The following is a 21,626-nucleotide window of genomic DNA, read 5'->3' as shown; positions in this document are numbered from 1 at the left end:
CCCTCAGGATGTTGGTAGCATCCCCTGTTCTCATTTTGTCCCTTTCACCTAAGAGGGGTAGGGGCTTCTTGCCATTGCTCACCTCTTGGTGGCCTCATCTTTCCCTGTTAGCTTTTTACCTCCTCCTTGACCAGTGTAACCCATTCTGTGCATCCAGTTCTCTCTGTTGAAAATGACAAGCTGCTCTCTTTTCCTAATTGGAACTTCCTGAAGTGCCTTTGCAGACTAGATTTTGATTTCCTATGGTTTTAAGCCATTCTCAAACCGTGCAGGGCAGGACAGTGTCAGTGCAGGACAGCTGGGCAACCTGGAGTAGCACAAACTGTCAGATGCCCATTAGTGCCTGTAGCCAGGGCCCTGTAGCCTCATTACAAATTCTTGGCTCCAGGGTCAGCTCTATGCTAACCTCTGTCCCCTTCACCCACTCAGGGCTGTAATTTATGGCTCTTCGGGACAAGGAATTCAAAGCTAAAGAGCTATAACTGCAATTGGAAATACCAGGTTCAAGAAGGAGGCAGGCTACTCATGATGATCCCAAAGCTACCCAATCCTCACAAAGAGGTCAACAGAGGTCACATTTTGGGTTCCTTGGAAAACAAAATCAAATATACTACATGTGGTGAGAGTTGGAGACTATTTTTCCTCCTAAATGGTGCCTCACGGTTTTTGCAACCTAATATGCTGGCTGACGCAATCATTGTAAAAAAGAGATTTTTCCATCTGGGGACCATGACTCTCCTGGGGAACTTCCAAAGCATTGCAAAGATCACAGCTGAAGAAATTCTCAACAAAATTTGGTGCTGTTCAAGACAGCATGCAGATATAGGAATGTTGCACTAGAGGCTGAGAAGCTCATCTCTGTCTCCTGGGTCTTCCTTGTATTCCCTTTCCTCCATCCACCCATCAGCCCATTCATCCATAAGTCCATTCATACAATGAATATTTATTCAAAGCCTACTCTGAGCCAGTCACTGGGCGGGATGCTGTGGGTAGTATGATGAGCACAAGAAAATAAGCTTGTTCCACTCATGGGGCTCACAAGACAATGAGATGCCAATCAAATAAAGTCAGGGATAGATGCAAAAGTACCACATGGTAATACCTACCAAGGGGTGACACATGTGGTCCAGGTAGGAAAGCTTATAGTACACAGTTGCTGAACAGCTTCAAACTGTGGGTTTGTTTAGGCCCCAGTGATGGAGTTGAAGATGCAAGGACCTCTTTAATGACCTCTTTAAGCCTCTAAATAGCTTATGCGGTATTTTAAAACCTATTACCTATTTTATTTGCACACAGACACTGCAAGGACAAGATTTTTAAAAAGTAAAAGTCTGAGTATTATAGTAGAAGTCAAATCAGACGAAAATCTGAGAGAAAGGGTAAATAAAGGTGAGACCAAATACGGGAGCAAACTATCTTCAAGTTTCTGTTCTTTTTGTCCATGATTAGCAATCCTGTCTTCAAAGGCAAGTGATTATGTTAGGAAAGCAGAAGAAAGGCCAGGAACATACACAGGAATTCTAGGATTTTTAGCTGTGACAGAATCTGGTTATGGTAGAATTACATGTATGTGTGCAGGTGTTTTGCAGAGGCAAACAGAAGCAAGGATTTCTCTTACACAAAAGTATCCTCTAGACCCTGAGGGAGCCAGGCACAGCGGTGCACACCTGTAATCCCAATAACTCATGAAGCTGAAGCAGGAGGATCATGAGTTCAAATCCATTCTCTGTACTCAGCAAGGCCCTCAGCAACTCAGTGAGACCCTGTTTCTAAATAAAAATACAAAAAGGGTTGAAGATGCGGCTCAGTGGTTAAGTGCCCTGAGTTCAATCCCCAGCATAAATTAAATGAATAAATAAAAATTAAAGACCATGTGGGAAAGAGGTTCAGCCACAAATAATAACAATCTCTAAAAGCAGGAGCTATAACAGCAAAGGAAGTTTTTCACACACCCTAAGTGTGAAAAGGCCCAGTGGTCTTTCATCTGTTCCCCTTGGGTCAAGCTTGTTCGCTTGGATGACTTAAAATACAAAGGAAATAATATGGCATCTTTTAGGCTATGTATGAAAAATATATATATGGAATAGGGAAATAAAAAATCATTTACTAAAGATTCATTGCTTACTTAATGAGAATAGTGTCTCTCAGTAAATATGAATCCGTTTGACTAGATTCTTAGTATATGCTGACCATCAGGACAGGAACAATAGGATTGGTTTATAAAAATGTATTAAGATTTTGTTTTGTAGGCAACTAATTCCTTATATTAGATCCTTTTCTGCTTAGATTATATAGACTGGTTCCTTTTCCTTTCTATTCTTGTAATCTGACTGCTAATATTTTCCAAATACCGTTCCATAAATATCTTCTAATAAATTTCTATGAGAACATTTAATTGTTGAAATATTGAGCTTGGAACTTAGTGCTGAGTCCAGTTGTTTTAATCTAAAACAACTATAAGCATCAATATGTTTGAAACTTCATGATTTAGCTTTAAAAACATTGTAAATGAACTTTATAACAAATCTATTCTGCAAAAATTCAGGATAAGATCCACATGAGTGGAAGGTGTGCCTTTTCCATTCAGTGGCTTTATATATTCCCTGTAAAACCCATCTCACTGGCTGTGCATTTTGAAAGGCATTTAAACTGTGTAACAACTTTGAAAAGCAGATCTATTATACTCATCTTATAGATAGATTAATTGAAGATTAGAAAAGTAAAATAAAGTACCAGGATCCCAGAGAGGGAGCACTGAAACCTGTGCCCTTCTGTTTTTGAAGCAATACTCTCTTCAATCTGCAACAAACAGACTTCTAAGACAGCAATAATTCTCAGCTGCTGTAAACATTGTTTTCTTTTATAATGGACACCACATGGATGTTTTTATTAAGTAGAGATTCAATTCAAAGGCCTATAGGGACTTACAGAAAAGTAGTGTCTGTTATTGGATTAATAAGGAGCCTTTACACAAAGATGGGGGGAGGTCTTTGTGTGTTCAGTTTACTTGGATCTTATCTTGGTTTTCAAAATATAATACCTAAATGAGAATGTTCTGAGAATGTTCTGGTAAATGGCCTTCAAGTAATGGAGTATACAAATGACAATGATGAAAAAATGTCTCCTCATAAGAAGAGGGGGGGCTGCATGTACGTATCTTCCTTTTCTTAAATTCTACAGTCTACTTCTGTCTCTCATCAAGAACCGCTTTTTAGAGAGGCAAAACTAATGGCGTATTCCCATCTATTGGGTACCAGTTTCTTCACTGTCTTGCCAACCCTTGGTAACAAACTATCTATTTTGCTGCTCTAATTTGGAGAAATAAAATCTCATTTTAATATGCAGTTTCCTAATCAATAATGAGGTCCAATCTACTTTCAATTATGTAATCTACTCCTCCTCTAGTAATAACTGACAACACTTACGGAACGCATATGCCATAAAAAAAATCTTTGCTAAATCCCTCTTGTGGATCATATCCTTTATTCTGACAGTACCCTGTGAGATGAGTTACCTGATCTTCATTCTACACAAGAAATTGAGGCATAGAGTAATCAGTTTCATGTCCTAGTTTACACAGTGAGGACCTGACAGCCTGAATTCAAAGTCAGATTGTCTGAGTCCAAAGCTCCATACTCTTAAGAATTATGAGTTATGCTACCCACTGTCATGTTTTTGCGCATTTGGTTTTCTTCTTCTGTTGCCCTTACTTCACAACTTGGTCAAATGTTATTAGCTAAGTCAAAGTCAATTGCATTTTCAGTGACTTTTAAACTTGTAGCAGATCAAAAGATCCACTTGCAATGGAGCAGCATGGAACAACTTCAATAATTTTTAGAAGTGCTCAGGCTTATAACATTATCATGTAGTAAAGTATTAGAAATGATTTCAAATGTTTTATGTTTTAATAATGGAGAAATTCCTTGGTCTTTTTTCTCAAAGTCCCTAAATAGTAATTTAGACGATGTTTATGATATTTTAAGAATGAATATTTATTGGTTAGACCTACTAAAATGTCCTTAAACACTTAAAAAACCCCATAATTGCATTGTTTCCAAGATGCAGTTTACTAATAATATTTTAATCTTCCAGAATACTGCATTATTTTAATTGGTAGAAAACATTTGAATTAGTTTTTATTGAGTTTTCATTATTCAATTAGCTCAATGCTAGTATATACATATACCAGTAAATTCTTTTTTTCTTTCATGGAGAGAAAAATTGTAAGTATCTGACTCAAAATAGTGCATATGTCACGCTACACAGGATTCAAAAAGGGAAGGGAAATGGAGCGAGAAGAGAGTCTGCAGAAGTAGGAAAAGATGACTAAAATATATGTTCTGTGCTGTGAACAGCACCTATTATAACTTTGTACACACGACAATGAAAATACAGTTGTGAAGACTGGACACCTGATGCACAGGGAAGTACACAGGATCCTGCTGGTTACTCTGATATCAGCAGGAATGTTCTAGTTCAAATTTCCACTCCAGCTCATGCACCCTGTTTTATATGCCACTCTCCTTTCTTCATATCTAGCAGCAGGCTACAGAATTGTGCCAGCAAAGCTTATTGGAATATTTCTATATAGCCATATGTGGCCTTGGTAGGATTCTACACCTTTTTAGTGATTCAAAGCCTATCTCTGTGTTTCCTGGAGAAATTAATCTAAAAATGCTATTTGCAAACTGACCCAGTTCTTCAAACTGTCAGCTACTATAGATACAGGATCAGACAGAAACATATAAAATCATGGTGTGGTTTTCATCTACTGAAACAGCTGTTTGATAATTTTCAACTCAATATCTTACCCAGGCTTTCTCAGCACTTAATAAAACTAAAAAAATTTTAACATATCCTTATTGCATTGGAAGGATCTTTTAGTAGGTTGAACATTTTTCAAAGAAGAGGGAAACAGGAAGAGATGATATTTGCTAAGTGCCTACTATGTCCCAGGCATTAGGCATATATCAACTCATTTATTATTATTATTATTTTTTTTGCAGTGCTAGGGATGGAACCCAGGACCTCATGCACAGTAGACAAGTACTGTACATTAAGCTGTATCTCTAGCTGTTGACTTATTTAATTCTAAGAATAGTACATACATAAATTGTCAGTCTTATTTCATATAGTTTTTAAAAATTCAAAGAATTTAAATTTCATGAAATCACCTGGGTTATAGGTAGAAAAATTAATAATCAAAGCCAGATTGGCCTGGCCTGAAAGTCAATCATCTTTTCATGACTGCACAATCTATGTGGTAAATATATATATTGCAAGAGTCTTTGAGAAAACACCTCCATGAATTCTAACTTCCGGATCTAGTGTTCCCTTTGCAGGTAACACCAAGAAGCATTTTCCGATTGTCTGAATGTTTAATAACACAGGCCATGAAAACAAATTGCATTACTTGGCATTTACTGTGTGTTTCACAATAGAGGTGTGTTTCACCACATTGGAAGTGTGCACCAAAGGGTAAATAATTTGGCACTTTTGGTGAGAGCAAGTCAATGTTAAAATTTCGCAGCCAAGAGTTTTGATTCCCACTGATGAAAGGCTACTGCTCAGGTGGACCTGCTGCCTCTCCTGATAGCTCCCCCTGTCTGTGTGATGCCTATTTATAAATGTTTCACTGTCAAAACCAGGTTGGAATGGTGACAGCAGCACTCTTACCTGTGCCTTCTCCAGCCTAGAGTTTTGTCATAATGGAAGAAAGTTTCTTGGTAGACCTCCACACTTTCCAAGGAGAGTCAAACAGCCCATCCCAAGCCCATTCAAGGGCCAAGCTGCCCTGTCCCCTCCTGCTACACTGACTACGAAGCTTCTAGCTCCACTAAAACAAATTCTGTTTATCCTTGAAGCCTCTTGATTATCCTTTCCCTATGAAGCTTACGTCATGGTGGCTACAAGAAATGGGCCAGGCATGGAGGTGCATGCCTGTAATCCCAGCGACTTGGGAGGCTGATACAGGAGGATTACAGGTTTGAGGCCAGTCTCAGCAACTTATTGTCTCAAATTTGAAAAAGTTTAGAAAGGATTGGGTTCAATCCCTAAAATGAATAACAAACAGCAATAGCAACAACAACAACAAACAGCAACAAAAATAATCGTTAACAAAACTCTAGGTGGAGCATGACACCTTTTTATTAAATAGAAACCTCCATAATTGTTCTGGGGCTGTCTAACATAATGTTGTTATCCAACAGTGTTAGGGAATGGAGCGTCTGGGTGAACCAACTTTCTTATACCTTGTTATCACTCATAATATATATATCAGAAAGGCAGAATGTAGATAGACTTTTGTGATTTTTTCCCCCTCTAGATCCATTATCTGCCTTTCTTTCCTTGCTCTGTGCTCCAAAAGGTCAAATTCTATAGGGAATATGGCATCACTTAAACCCCCTAGCCTCTGGCTTCCTTTTGTGTATAGCTACTTGGAAGCATCAACAGAAGATTCCAGGCCAAGAGAAAGAAAGGTTGTGGTATGGACTTATCCCAGCCCCCCACTGAATCACTGTCCCTCTCCCAGGATATTGTCTTCAAGGTCACAGAAACTTGCTCCCTTTGCTTCTCAGGCCAAGGGGTGGTATCAGGCTCCTGCTCCTGCTGAACTGTGGGCACTTCCCTATCTCTTGTTGGTGCATTTAACATAGCTGCTCTTTTCTATAAAGTCCCCGTTAAACATTCACTAGTTAATCCTTCAGGGGTGACACCTGTGTCCTGATAGAACCTGGACTGTATTTAATGATTTCTATGTGTTGTCCTAAGAGCTGTGGTAAATACAAAAGACAAACAAGACATTTATCATAGAACTTAGAGGATCAAAACAGTCTGTCTTAAAGTTAAAAAAAAAAGATATCAATCTCAATCAGATTTAACATGTCAGTGATGTCAAAATTCCTTTTCTGATATTATTTAGGAGCAAAGGAAGTGTCTGTCGATAGACACATGCCTTACATGTCCAAATAGGAGTTGCTTTAAATACATTTGTAGTGCTAAGTGCCCCAACCCTTTCCCCACTATGGAAAACAAAATTCCACACCTGTGGAAAAAAGGGAGGACAGAGGTCCTCTGTGAAGCCCCCTCTCCCCTAGTGGAACCGTTAGTGTAGGTGATAGCTATCATGGTAGCATTGAGGTTACTTTCAAAGGCTTCATTAACTCAGCTGGAAAATCCTGGGGCAGCTATTTGCAAACCAAATGGTGTTCAATTAATGTACCAAGAGCAAAGGATCAAGACCTATATTTTGAGACTCTACATTAGCAAAAATCCTTCAGCTCCCAGATGGTCAAGTTCAACCTAAGAGCTCTTCAGAAAGGGAAACTGAAATTTTCCTGGGTTGGTGTGTACAGTACAGGAATCAGCCCCAATACGCTCCTGTGGCACTGTGTCTTCATGCAGTTGTGGCTTGGTGCTTAGTGAGCCCTCTCCTCAACTTCTTCTCTCAAGGCGAACCAGAGACGGTTTTTAACTAGCTTACTGTTGCTACAGAAACCTTACTAATTTATACCCCACTGATTAAAAATGTATGATAATTAGTATGAATGCTGAAGTTTATTTATGAAGGAAATAGATTTTCTTAAAAATAACAAGGCTATGAAACTGCTTTTATGCTCATTAAAATGAATCTTTTGTGCACTCTATTGTATACAAAGATGTAAATTATGCAGAGATTCTTATTGAGAAAAACACAGCAGCTTGGCCATTCATGTAAATCTCTCCTCCCTTATAAGATCCTTGTAAAAAGACTATAAAGTAGGTCTAAGCCCCAAAGAGGAGGAAAAATAAGAATCCAATATGTGTTGGGAGCACAGACAGCACTGGAGCCAGGAAACTGATTCTGTAGAGCAGAGGAAGTTACCAACTTAAAGGGGCACAGAAAGGATTTCAGCCAGGTGGGGGCCCCTGGGCCGTGCTCAACCTTCAGAGGCTCCGAATCCCATGGAGAGGGTCAGGGCTGAGGACAAGGGTGCAGCTGCTGGCAGCTGGGTGTTCTCCCATTTTTCACCCCTCATCCACAACCGAGGAAAGAGACTGGATCATTCTTTCCTACCTAAGTGAATGAATAGACACAGAGAAAACTTCTCTAACACTGACATTTGCAGAATTGGAAGGTGCCTGTTAATAAGGAAGGCTTGCCAAGCAACAACTCTACAAGAATTCTCACCACTGACAAGCCCCACCCACACACACATAGGTTTTAACAGGTTTCTTATTCTCAGTCTAAATAAAAAACAGACTAGAAAGACTCAGCAGACGTTTGAGGAAACTTCCAACAGCAAAGGTGAGGATCCAAACAAACAGAATGGAGAAACAGAAAGCACACACAAAAACTAATTAATAGTCTCTAAGAATTGACAAAAAAAAAATGTGTCATCCTTAAAATAAGAATGAAATTCTATGAAAAAGGAACATTCGGACAGCAAAAATATTATAGGTGAAATGTAGACAAAATACGTTCATGGGAAGGGTCAAAAAATAAAACCATGAGATGGAAATAGGGGAAAAAGAATCAGACTTAGGACACCATCTAGGAGGACCAAGATCCTTCCAGGAAGGTGACTAAGAAAACAGAGGGAACAAAACAACATCAATGTGGGCAACTTTCCCACACCTCAGTGGTAAGGACCTAGATTGGTCCAAATAGGCTACAAAATAAATAATCAACTCCTACTGCTTTGAAACACATAAATCTTGTAGTTTTATTTGAAATTTAAACTCTCTGCCTTTATTGTTTTGATGGCATTGAAATTTTTATTTAAGACATATTTAAAAAGGGAGCATATGGCCTATTGTGTTAGGTGTGTTATAAGTGGGACCAAGCGATGTCTCCTAGTCTCATTCACTGTATATGCTGAAAAATCATGTTCCTATTTAGGACTTGTTTCCTATTTCAAACATCTGACTAATGCAACCCAACGTCCCTGCATTTCCCCATCACAATCACTTTTAAGACAACAGTTGAAATGTTACTACATATTCTACTTCTTATATTTCTCAAAGGCAGCTATGAATATTGTAGGGTCAAACACTGAGACCATTTTAAGAAATATACCTCTTTTTATGCCTTTCTCCAGTAACAAAATATTTCATTTGTGAATCAACTGTAGAGAGACAGACAGACAGACAGACAAATCATGACTATAATGGTATTTCTGGTGGTAGAGGACAGTCCATAATTTCACAGTTATTTTTTCGTTTGTTTGTTTTCAGTTTTGAATGCAATGGTAACTGTTTAATTTATTTTTTAAAATTACAGTTGAATAAAAAGAGAACATTGACTTTTATTCATGATATACATAGCCAATTATAAGCTTTGCCACTGTGATGTTTCAGGAAGCTACCAGTCCCATAGCATTGCTGGGCACAGCCCATGTGGCAGTTCTCATGGTTTGAAGTCCCTTCTCTGCAGCTCTCCCAAGTTGGAGTTGCATGCTAGTAGCTCTATGCTCTGAAGTCTGCTGGGTGGCTCTGCTCCCATGGTCCCACTGGGTCTTGACTTAGTAGGGGCTTTCTGTAATGGTCTAGAAAGTTCTTTGCCTGGGACCTGGGGCTCTCCTATACATCCTTTGATATCTAGGTAGTGACAGCCATGGCCAACAGTTTGGGTACCATGTGCACCAGTAGAGATGGTGCTATGCAGATGCCACCCAAGTTTGCTACCTGTGACCTCCAGAGGGACAGCCTGTGCCACACTTTGGAATCTTGGGCCTGCAGCCAAGAAGTGCTGTACCATACTGTGAGGATCAGGTGCTTTAAACATTTCTGTTCTCAAGGCCTGGGCATTCTGAGTCTGTGATGGGTAAAGAGGCTGCAAAGATCTCCGAAATGCCGTTGGAGTCATTATTCCACTGACCTGATGAATAATAGCTTCTGGCTTCACCTACCCATACCTATCTTCTTAGCAAACATTTTCTTGGCATACCTTTTGTGTTCTGTCTGAACACACTTTTCATTCTTTATGTCATGGCCAGTCTGAGCATTTTCCAAATGTTTAAATTCCCCTTCCCTTTTGATTGTAAATCTCCTCTTTGATTTGTTTCTCTCATTTTTGCATTTTACTATAAACAGTCAAGAGAAGCCATGCCATACCCTCAGCACTTTTAAATATTTCTCTGTCAAATATCCTAGTTCATCCCTGAAAATACTCCTACACCACAAACACAAGTCAGCCAAGGTCTTGGCCACTTTATAACAAAGATGGCCCTTTCTCCATTGTCTAATATCATGTTCCTTTTGAGACCTCACCAGAAATGCCTTTATTGGTCAAATTTTTACTAATGTTCTCTCCAGGGCCCTTCAGTGATCTTTAAGAAGACTGAAGATTTTTTTATACCCCTCTTCTATTGAGCCTGCACCAGAATCACCCTTAAGTTTCCTTTCACAGTAGTGTACCTGAAAATTCTTCCAGCCTCCACACATTATGCAGTTACTTATTTGTTATAGAAATATGCCACTTTTCAGCACCAATTTTTGTCTTAGTCTTTTACAGGCCACTATAATAAAATATCTTAGCCTGGGTAACTTATAAACAACAGAAATTTATCTCCTGCTGTTCTAGAGGCTAGGAATTCTAGGTGTCTAGTGGAGGGCCAGGTTTTCGTAAGCGGCATCTATTACATGTCTTTACATGTTGGAATGGCACACAGGCTTCCTTGAACCTCTTTTATAAGGGCACTATGCTATTTATGAGTGAGTGACTGTGTGACCTAATTAATACCACTGCATTGAAGGTTAGGTTTCAACATACGAATTTTTGAGGGGACACAGACATTCAGATCATAATAGGTAAGGAACTAGGTATCAGAGACTGAATAGTTTACCTAAAGTAAAAGAGTATAAGTAATGACACTGAGATTCAAACCCATATTTTCTAACCTCAAATCTAGAGATTCAATGATCTTAGGAGGTATTTCATTTGTACCTCCATTTTAGATATTTAAAATGTGTCCCTCATACTATTATATATTGTTTTTACACGTTTCTTCTGTTTCTAAAATGTGGTGTCAATCATGACCTCTTGACATTAATTTTGGTTATGAAGCCACCATTATGCCACTGTCTAACCAAGGATGAAAAAATAAAAACAAACTTATTGTGTTAGTCTCTTCAGAGGAGAAACGATTTTCACAAACAGACTTGCTGAGAAGAAAAGACAGGTTTGGGCAGCTAACGAATCTCCATTCTAGATGAACTCAATGATGGAAATTTTCAATAGTATTCAAAGTTTAATGAGTGTAAGCTGAGAACTCTATATTAGATATAGATGGCAATAATGCACCCCCAAATGCTGGGAAAGAGGGAAAAAAGGTTAAATTAGTAAAACAATTATTCTTTTGTTGGTAGTCACCTAAAGACTATGTGTGTAACTAATATTTGAGATTATCTAAATCTCTTAAACAAGGTGATATGAGAGCAATATCAGGAAGCTGGGACAAGAAAGTGATTAAATTTCATAAGCAAAACCCAATTTACTGATCCTCATCAGAAGAAAAAACCCTGTGAAATGAAGAGGATTAATTAGCCATGAAAAGACAGGGGAGCACCTCATGGGGAAGCTCCAGGCTAATTTATGTATAGCTCAAAGGAGAGGGAGTCTTGGCAAAGCAGAAATTTACATAATGGTCACCTTGACAAGGCTCTCCCCATCCCCGAAGGAAGGGCCTCCAATTTCCTTGTCTAAAATATACTTCTTCAGATCTATTAGCACCTCTTGTATTGATTCCACACTCACCAAATAACTCCTATGACAGTTAAATTTCTCATGTAGTGAGATCATGTATCCTTTGTAAGTGGCTATGAGGTTAATGTGTGTCTACCTCTTAGAGAGGAATTCACTCTCATAATGCTCTGAATCAAGCTGTAGATCTTCTGTGGCTTAATCTCAGGTGCTGGATTGTGGTGACATCACTGATGGGGAACATATCAGACCCCTTGAAATCACCAAGTGTGTTGAGTGGAGCTTTTCTATTTGAAAAGAGGACAGGAACTTCTGTGATGTTTTTCATTTGTTCACCACAAACAGAGATGCATACTTTTTTTTCCAAGAGTGGTTGTGTATTTCTCTCTATACTATAACCAGGAAAACCTATAGGGATTCTGGTGTGTAGTAGAGCACATGGTTGTGACTGACACCTTGTCAACTGCCCATGTTGGTATAGCTGCTCTCAATCCAGTAATAGACTTGGGTAATGGATTGTCTGGTTTCTTTAAGTTCCCTACCTCTGTCAACATACAGTTATGATTTTATTTATTCTGCTATCTCAAGGTTATTTTAGTGGAAAGTTTTATTTTTTATTCAAGAAATGTTTGAAAAGGTAAAAATGCCCAAAGAAGATAAACATGCCATCTATAATTTATTAACAAAATATTTTTGAATGCATACTTTTGCACCAAAGTTCCAGAGAGCTGGGGCACTAAAATAAAAATACAGGGTACCTCAGAGCTTGAGAAGCTCTGGAACTAGGTAGGCATAGGAAAGATTTGCAAGTCATTAAGAAAGGTACTGTAGAATGGATGGAGGTGTAGTGTACACAAGGGGTAGTGGGACATCCTGTCCAAAAAGACTCCCTGTGCTGAGGCTTAATGGGTGAGCAGGAAGTTGTCAGGAAGCAACTATAGGAAGTTTACAAGTTATTTAAGGGCTGCTGGATCATAAAGGATGAGGTGCGCAGAGCTGAAGAGTTGGGGAAGATCCAAAACCTAATGGGGTTTTCATGCAATTCTGAGGTGTCAGGTGTTAGCACAGGTGATAAAAAGCCATTTGATCAAAAGGGTAAATTTCAAGTTTCTCTCCTTCTCTAGACTAGCAGGGTGTGAAGTAGATGGGGATGGAGAAGGAGCAAGTGGGAAACAAAGCACCCAGTCAGAAATAGATCCAGCAACTTTGAGGAACTAAGGATGTGGCCTGGACCAGGGCAGCGGCTATGAAGGCAAAGAGCTGAATATGAAAAGCAAGAGATGTGTAAGAGGTAGAATTTTAAAAATGCTGTAATCATTGATACCCACGAGCAGGGAAAGGTCCTTGTGCAGTCGGTGCCTGTGGAGTGACCTTTTTTACAGAAAGAGCAGCAATCTTGCCTGCTGTTCTATGGCTGTTTCTATTTGAGAAATTGAGCATTAGAGGTTTTAATGCAAACTCTAAACAGCTGTGTGTCACCAACTGAGAGGATTAGCCCCGAGATGCTGTAGCATTTGTCATCAATTCTCAGGTTTTAGCACCCAGGAGACCATTAACTCCTGGCTTACAGTGCAGGTGAGCTGTTCTGCCAGGTGCAGAATTTGGAGGCAGTGGGAACAAGGATTCAGAAACTGGGCTTGGTGACAGCCAGGCCTGGAATTCCAGATTTGCTGTTGGCTTCAAGTCTCACTTCTCATGAAGTTTTATTGTCAATAAAATGGAGATGAGAGGACTTAGGACCTAGGATGGCTATTTAAAGTAAATGAAATTCTTGCTTAAATTCATGTATATGTTGTCGAACCAAGATTTCACCATGGGTTGAGCTGACCACACAGTTTATACCTGTTTTTTTTTCTTCTTGTTTCTCTTTTATATTTACTACATGCACTGTTTACATCACTATTTTTTTTTAAAGAAATGGTACAATTTTAGTTCATATTTTTCCTTTGACCCAAGAGTTATTTTATGGAGAAACCTTAAAAGTCCAAGAAGAAAGATATTATACATTCTGAGGTCTTAATTTGTTATTGATTTTCTAGTTTTATTCTATTATCATCAGAGGATGTTATTTGCATTACTCGTGCCTTACGGAATTTACTGTATTTTCTTTGTGACCTTATGTGTGGAGAATTTTGTGCATGTTCTATGCAGATTTGAAATGAAAATGTTTTCTCTATTATGAGGGTACAGATTTTGCAATGTATCCCAGTCTGCCTTATGAATCATGTTGTTGGTGTCTCTTATGTGCAGTTTATCTTTTGTCCTTCACTTCCCTGTAGTGGTGTGTGCTAAATTATCTAATATGAGTGCATGTCTGTCTCTTTCTTTTTTTGCACTTTCTTCTCTAAAGATTGCTGCTGTCTTATTTGGTATGCATTCCTAACTATTGAATGTTCCTTGTGAATTCTGGCCTCAGTGTAAATCAGTCCTTCCTTGTCTCATTTTGTGCTTTTGAGCCTACAATTTACCTGGTCATTTGTCAAGATCAAAATCGAGGCCTTTTTGCTGCTGTTGGTAGTTTGCATTTGCCTTGTCTGCTTTCACTATATCTCTCACCTTTCAAATCACTTTGTGTTAGCAGTGTCTTTGTATTCTGCATAAAGTTGTGTTTTGCAGATTTTACATTTCTGATGGTATGCTATACTCTGACCAGCATATACTTGGAATTCCACAAAACATTTGTTTATTTTCTTCTTTTCCTCAACCAGGGGAAGTCTCACCAAGGTCCATGATCTCCTTGCTAACAACAGTTTAGACCCATCTGCACCTGAAGTCTCCTTGGGAAGCCTCTGGCTTAGCCAAATCCTCATTTTCATTCTGTCCTGCTTGTTTTGACACCCTGGTAGAGCAGGCTCTCCCTCTCCCACGTGGGAGGCCTGCAGATGTTCAACAAAGGTGGGTTTGAAGAGCTCCGACATAAAGGTTTTCAAACCTGTTCTCTTCTACAGGCTTGATACACAAAATGAAGTTTCCAATATTTGATTCAGGCCTGATGTCTACCAAAACATTCTTTAAAATATAATTGACTAATCTAGGAGTAACATTATGGCATATAAGTCTACCACTAGAAGGAATCCTAGAAATCACCCCATTGGAATTTCTCCCCAAAGTATTGATAGCTTTTGTGATACTTCAATAAAGTTTTCCAGTCCCTGTGCATTTTCTGGAAATGACTGGTTACTGCCTGATGCTGTCACTCATGCTATAGGCAGGGGTTTGAAGCCCAATCATACAATATACTAGGTATATGATGTTACCAACTTACTCTTAGCCTCAATTATTTATCTATAGGATGGAGATCATGATAGAAACTCAAGAGGACTAAGCAGGGTTATAATGTCAAAGACTAGGCAGGTAAAGTAAAGCACTAGGCAGGTAACTAATGGAATCCCCTAAGAATAGATAACAGAGGTGACTAGGAGGATTCATTCCCTTCCCAAAGGAGAAACCTCTACCAATATCACTAGGTCTTTCAATTTTTCTTAAAAGTAGAAATCTGTCATTTTTATGTGAATTTTCCCGATTAGGTCAGCTAATTTAGATTTCTTTAGAACCCTAGCTAGACCACTAAAAAACAGCATTTATCTGTGATCTGGATGGACCTGTAGACAGCAATTTCTGGCATGAATTAGTGCAAAGCCTAAACAAGACAAGCACTTCATCCCATCTGAGGCCTCCATGTCAGGTTCTTGGGAGAAAAGACTTGTCTGGCTGGGTGGGTAAGAGGCCAGGGAAGAAGAAACTCAGGATAAGCAACACACGAACAGCAGGCTCACGAAACAGGCAGAAATCCAGTGGGAACAAGATGGAGAACAGTTAAGTCCATTAACAAAGGACTCCGACTCCTTAGGCCTGTTCTGCCTCCTCTCTTGCCTCTACTTGCTGGCTGTCTCAGAAGTGGCCCAGCCCTGAGCAGGCATAACTGACATAGGAGGGGCAGGTGAGTAGGGCCCTAGAGCTTCCCTGGAGTGAGCTCACTGGCTGAGAACAGAGAAAGACACCAAGCTGGGAGCCAAGAAGGCAATTTTCTCCCTTGCCCTATTCCCTTTGGCTTTTCCCCGTCAGCAACTCTGAACCTAGCCAAATATTTCCTATTGGGGTGGGTTACAGCTGTCCCACACATGTTATAAATAAGGACCAGTAGAGCCCAGCCTATTTTTAGCACTTTAATGAGAATGCAGAGGTCATGGAGAACCCCCCTTCCTGGCTCAGTTCCTGCTCTTTCTATATCTCTTGCTTTCCTCCAACACGTACGTTTTTCTATTCAGATGATTTAAAGTAAGATTTTTTTTGTGGGGGGGAGTTACCCCAAATATTTACTTCAACTTGGCAGGACTCCTTCTGGTTGCCCCGGATTGGTGATACCTCTATCCTGTGACAAAGTCATGCACAGACTTTGGGAAGCAGCACTCCAGGCGTGGTCTGAAGCTGCTCCTTTTTCTCTCCTGAGCATAAAGGGAGGTGAGTAGAAAACAGCTTCAAGGCTTCTCTCATCTAACCCTTCACGTGATGCTGAGCACTTCGCCTGGATTTCCCCGTTGAACCCTCACAACTGGTTTCTGTTATAATTATTCCCATCGTACAGATGACAAAAATGAGGTATCCGTGATTTGAGAAATGTGCACTAAGTCACATAAGCTGGCAATGATAGAGCCAAGAATGAAAGTTGGGATCCTAATTTCAATCCTTCCAGTCTTTCCAATGCTAGGGCTCAGCGTGCACAGTCTGCAGGAAGGTGAGAGCAAGGAAGGAGGGTGGACCAGGGACAGGGCTCTGGGTGGAGCTCACACACTCTCAGCGGGGCTCATTCCTGCTGTTCTCTGGGAACCAGAGAGAGTTTTCAGATCAGGAGCAGAGCCTGGCAAAGGGCCTGCTTCACCTCAGAGGCCAAGGAGCTGCTGAGATAAGGAGGAGAGTTTTGGCTCTCATTACCTGTTCTCCGGGTCAGCCAAGGCCATACTCCGAGTGACGTAGCACATTTTGAGGGGGATGCTTTTCCGGTCTCTATGGAAGGAGAAGGACTGCGACGACAGAGGGTCTGAGGAGCTGCCCCCTAACCGAGGGGACTCAGGAGGGGGTGTTTCCCAGCCGATCTCGGACACTGGAGATCCTTTCTTCACGTAGGGCGTGGCTTCTCGCATGTACTTCACTGCAAGCAAAGAGACAAGAAAGGCTCTGAGTACTTCTGGAAAGTCTGATTTGTGTCTTTGAAAGAAACTTGCATCAGACAAGCTCTTAATACTGAACCTCTTAAATTCTGAGCAAGATTCAGAAATTCTGTTCCTCTGAACATAATTATGCTACTATTTAAATTATATACCAGTGTGGCTCTAGGAACTTGCTATGACTGTGTCCTGCGGTTTAAAATGACTTGTAGCTTTTTCCCAACCATAGCAACATCCATCTTTTCTGATTAAAAGTCGCATTCTGGGAAAAGGCTGAAAACAAATGGGCAGAGAGTGAGAAAGCATAACTTAGGCTTGAAGATGTACTATTTAAAAGAGATGCAAGAAATCTGGAAGTCATGTTTACTGCCCCTGACTAGGTTTCTGTCCAGAAATAAGGGTAGGGCTTCAATTTAATAGTGCTGAGAACATACATACAAAGACAAACACAAGAAAGCACATTTTCTGGTGGTAACAATTTGAGTAGCAAAAAACATGATTTTTCAGATGTGAAAACTAGAAAAATGTCAGCTTAAATAAATTGTAAGATATTTCATAGTCATTTAAAAGTGATATTGATGTAGATGTGTTGATGTAGAAGATTCTGTAAGATGTGTTATTAGTAGAAACAGACAGCAGTCTCATGCTATTATATCTTTGTATATAAAGTTGCAAATATACATGCCTGTATGTCTAAATAATTTCTGAATACACACACAAGAAAAGATTAATACTAGTCAATAGTTAGTCTTAGGAGTGGAAATAAAAGTCAAGATGATGAAGAAATAGGCTTTTGCTATTCATTTACTATTCTTTTAGAAAATTCTCATGTTTAACTGTGTGTATGTGTGAGTGTGTGTGTGTGTGTGTGTGTGTGTGTGTGTGTGTAAATTTATAAATAAAAATTTAAAGGCCAAATATAATGTAAGAGATAAATGGGATAGACTGAAATTCTGCCCTTTTCTGTGTTTGTCTTGGTATTGTGGAAGCTATTTTCCTATTCTAAATTTGAGCATTTGTCGTTAGACAGTTTTTTGAGTTGACAGGGCAACCAGATTCTTGGAATGTGTAGTATGAATGTCTGTATCCTTCTGTCATTCACACACCCTGGCTCTCTGCTGCATGGGCTGGGGTGGGGGGTTGGGGGAAGTGACCAAGTCCCTCATAGGTATCTGTTATTACAAATGGCTATAGTTTGCAATAAGTGAAAACTAGGAGACATTTCCTCCAGATCTTTAATAAATCAGTTCACAAATTAGTGCTTCCACTGTGAAAGATAAAAAATAAGGTTTAGGGAGAATACAAAGAAAAATAATATGTAGTTTCCCTACTGGAGAGTTACAACCCAGGGTGTCTATAGTAGATGTTCTTGGTGTCCGGATCCCTTTTGCTGTATCCCAGCTGCTATGGTTCGGCAGAGAACAACTCATAGCTGCACTTCCACTCTGTAGAACTGCTTTTTCCTCAGCAGAGGATAGCAAGACTGGAAGACCACAGAATTGTCAACCAGCCCCTAGATAGAGGCTCTGCTTCTAGGGAAGCCCACCTAAGAGCAAACATAAAATGTACACAAACTATGTGGCAAAATAGAATGAGCTAAGTTTTATACTAGAAATAGAGTACCTTGGAAGAAACCATGGAAAACAAATGAATCCAGGAGTTTGAAATACTGATCAGGTTCACAATAGTTCTAATAAGAAAAGAAATATACCCAGATTCATGTAGTATGTATGTATGTTGGGGTGCTTAATCACAGATGTCAAAAACAACCCTATTAATACAAGGCAGGGGAGAAATCATTTAATACAAACACATATTTTAAAAGAAGATTTCAAGGTTTTAACTAAATATAAGGGCAATTAAGAGTACTGCATGACTTCATGGTTGTCCCCAGTGTGTTAGCACAGGTTATAGTCACAAAAGGAGAAAGATTATTATTGAATCAAGTATTTTAAGAAATATTCTTGTTTCTGGCACTGTGTGTAAGAAGGAACACAGCTGTACCTAGGAACAAATGCAGAAAATTTAGGGGGAAAGATTAAGGCTATCTGTGAAATAAATAGACCTATTCAGAAGATAATAAAATTTTCATCTCTAAAACTACTTTGGTAGGAGCTAGAACGCTGCTTAGCTTTGTGCATTGCAGAGTTATACCTTTTGACATATAGGAAATTCAAGTATCAGCTGAGATTGGTTGAAGATTTTCCTCTGGTTGCATTGGTATCCTGGCTAGAATGTGGGATGAGTATTTCAGGAATGAGAATCAGGGATGCCTCATGAAGTAAGTGGCATTAAAACTTGGCCTTAAAGGCTAGCTTGGACTTTAAAAAGTAGAGATAAGAATAACAATCTTATATACTATATTCTAATTTACAATTTTTATTGATATTCCATAAGAAAGGGAAAGTTGTGCCTGAGTTTGGAAGGGGGATAATGAAGTAACACTTGTGCCAAATATTGAATCGGATGCCTCAAGTATCCTCCCATATTTAAGCTCCAAAGTTATCACTTAAGGTTCCACTTTATGTTTAATAAGAAAACTAAAGTCTAGAAATTATTGAGCATCCATATGCCTACAATAATACACGAATAAGAATATGCTATTATCCTTTTCAAACCCTGCTAGAAAGAAATGCCTTATATGGCTATTCTAATTCTGGTGAGTACTAGCAGTTTTATGTAGTTTATCCCTCATGGTATGGTATTACTGTACATACCAGCACACCAGTGCTCAGAAGTGTACCTTATATGGAGTCACATGGTCAGTAAGTAGTGAAGTCTGATTTAGTAGATATCATATTCTTTCAAGAAATCTGTCTTTGCCACTTAGATGAAGGATGCAAAAATAATAAGCTAACAGGTTTGGATCTATTCTATGGGCACTAGTAAAACTCATGGTGGCCTATGAGCAAGACAGTGGCAAAATCAAAGATCAGAACTCTAGAGAGAACTTGAGGAAAGTGAGATTATGTATAATTAACAGAAGATGTTAGGATGGTTTCACCATTTCCGGGGCCACAAAAGGTTAATGCCAGAGACCAAGAAACACTCTAGAGTATTCATTTAAGGTTTGAGGAATCACAGAAACTGTGGTTGATACACTTTGGGGCAGAAGCATGGGAGTGCAGAAAGTTAGCCTGGAAGCAGATATTTACCTAGTATATTGTACAACACTAGAATAATTTATAAAGGAGAGACAATATACAAATATGCCTTGCAGAAAACATGCATAATAGGGAATAATATTTAATATAGATTGTTTCTTTTAAGTTACCAACCAAGAATAAAGACAGAGAAAATAAATTAACCAGATAGATGTGATAATTTAAAGATTTATTAATTCAACCAAAATTTATCAGTCACTTTTCACAAGCTGAAAACTGTACTATCCATGAGATATGATAAGAAGTGACTCCTGATTAAAAGGAGCTGAAGCCTAGAAGAGGAGGAAGAAAGCAAGTAGATGATGTGAGTGTTTGCATTAAATATTGAACCTGATTTAAGAAGGTCCCAAACTTCACAAGTCTATGGGGACCTGACCGAATTAAATGTAAATCCTTTCTCAAAATAGCTATTTCATCTTAGGCTTCAAAGAATCTGTATGAATCATTTTTAATGACAATGATCTGGCATAACATCAAAATGCTTCACCCAAGAAAACAGGTACCTGGAGCAAGAGTTAACACAGCAAGAACCTGACAGCAAGAACAGACTTATATATACTGCAAAGCTACGAGTATGTTTATAGAAACAAATAAGAGTTTGAAAGAATCTTCCAGAAATTACTTTTTAATGTGACACACAGATTGGTAAAAGAAACAGAATGTCTAGCAATAGTAATAATAGTAACAACAACAACAACATTATAATTAAAACTTCAATAGACAGGCATGACAGAAGAAGGAATTAGTAAATTGTAGATAAGAAAAAAATTATACAGAATGTAGTGCAAAGATAAAAAATGAAAAATAGAGAATAAAGCTTAAGATATATGAAGGATGAAGCAAGAAGGTCTAATATATGTATAATTGGAGCCCCAGAAGACTAGAGAGAATGTTGAAAGCCTAAGAATTTTCCTGTTGCAAACATATCAACCCAGGATGTAGTGAAAACAAATTGCAGTTTTCTATAAACTTCTTGTTTAAAAAAAATGGCAAAAGAAGAGGGGTGGGGGGAAAGGCCGGCCCAGTGGTGCATGCCTGCAGTCCCAGCAACTTGGGAGGCTGAGGCAGAAGGATTGTGAGTTCAAGGCCAGCCTCAGCAAAGGTGAGGTGAAAGCAATTCAGTGAGACCCTGTCTCTAAATAAAAATATAAAATAGGGTTGGGGATGTGACTCAGTGGTCATGTGCCCCTGAGTTCAATCCCCAGTCCCCCCACCCCCCAAAAAAGAAAAATTAATATTTAGAAATCATAATAAACAACATATTAGAGATGTCAGATTAGGTAATAAGTATAAAAAGGGAAAGTAAAAAAGATATTTTAGTATCATTCTCTGCTTCCAACATCTGTGAAAGCAAACTATCATCTATGGCTAAGTAAAGATTAGTCTCAAATCCAAATTCCTTTAGCCAAATATGATCTTAAAATAGTTTTACATTTCTTTCAGTCAATAGTTAATAAATTAAATGTATGATGTATGATATTACATGCATGCTGCTGTTAAGAACAGAATGAATAAATGAATACAAATGATTTTACTATCATGTAGTCAACATGTAATAAATGGCAGGTAAATTTTCATGTCAAATACAAGTTGTAATTATAATTATAATCAGGG

General features: G+C 38.9%; 1 protein-coding gene across 1 annotated transcript in view; it reads right to left on the bottom strand.

Annotated features, from left to right (window-relative positions):
- Sntb1 (syntrophin beta 1) overlaps positions 1-21,626 on the bottom strand; it is a 234,014-nt gene that overhangs the window by 119,189 nt on the left and 93,199 nt on the right. Inside the window, exon 2 of the mRNA XM_027949527.3 lies at positions 16,616-16,832. Within this exon, the coding sequence (XP_027805328.1) occupies positions 16,616-16,832 (217 nt within the window). The remainder of the gene's footprint in view (positions 1-16,615; positions 16,833-21,626) is intronic.

Source organism: Marmota flaviventris, chromosome 15 (assembly GCF_047511675.1).
Source record: "Marmota flaviventris isolate mMarFla1 chromosome 15, mMarFla1.hap1, whole genome shotgun sequence".
Classification (NCBI taxonomy): Eukaryota; Metazoa; Chordata; class Mammalia; order Rodentia; family Sciuridae; genus Marmota; species Marmota flaviventris.
The sequence above is the reverse complement of the archived record's forward strand: the minus strand, read 5'-3'. Positions and strand labels throughout refer to the sequence as shown.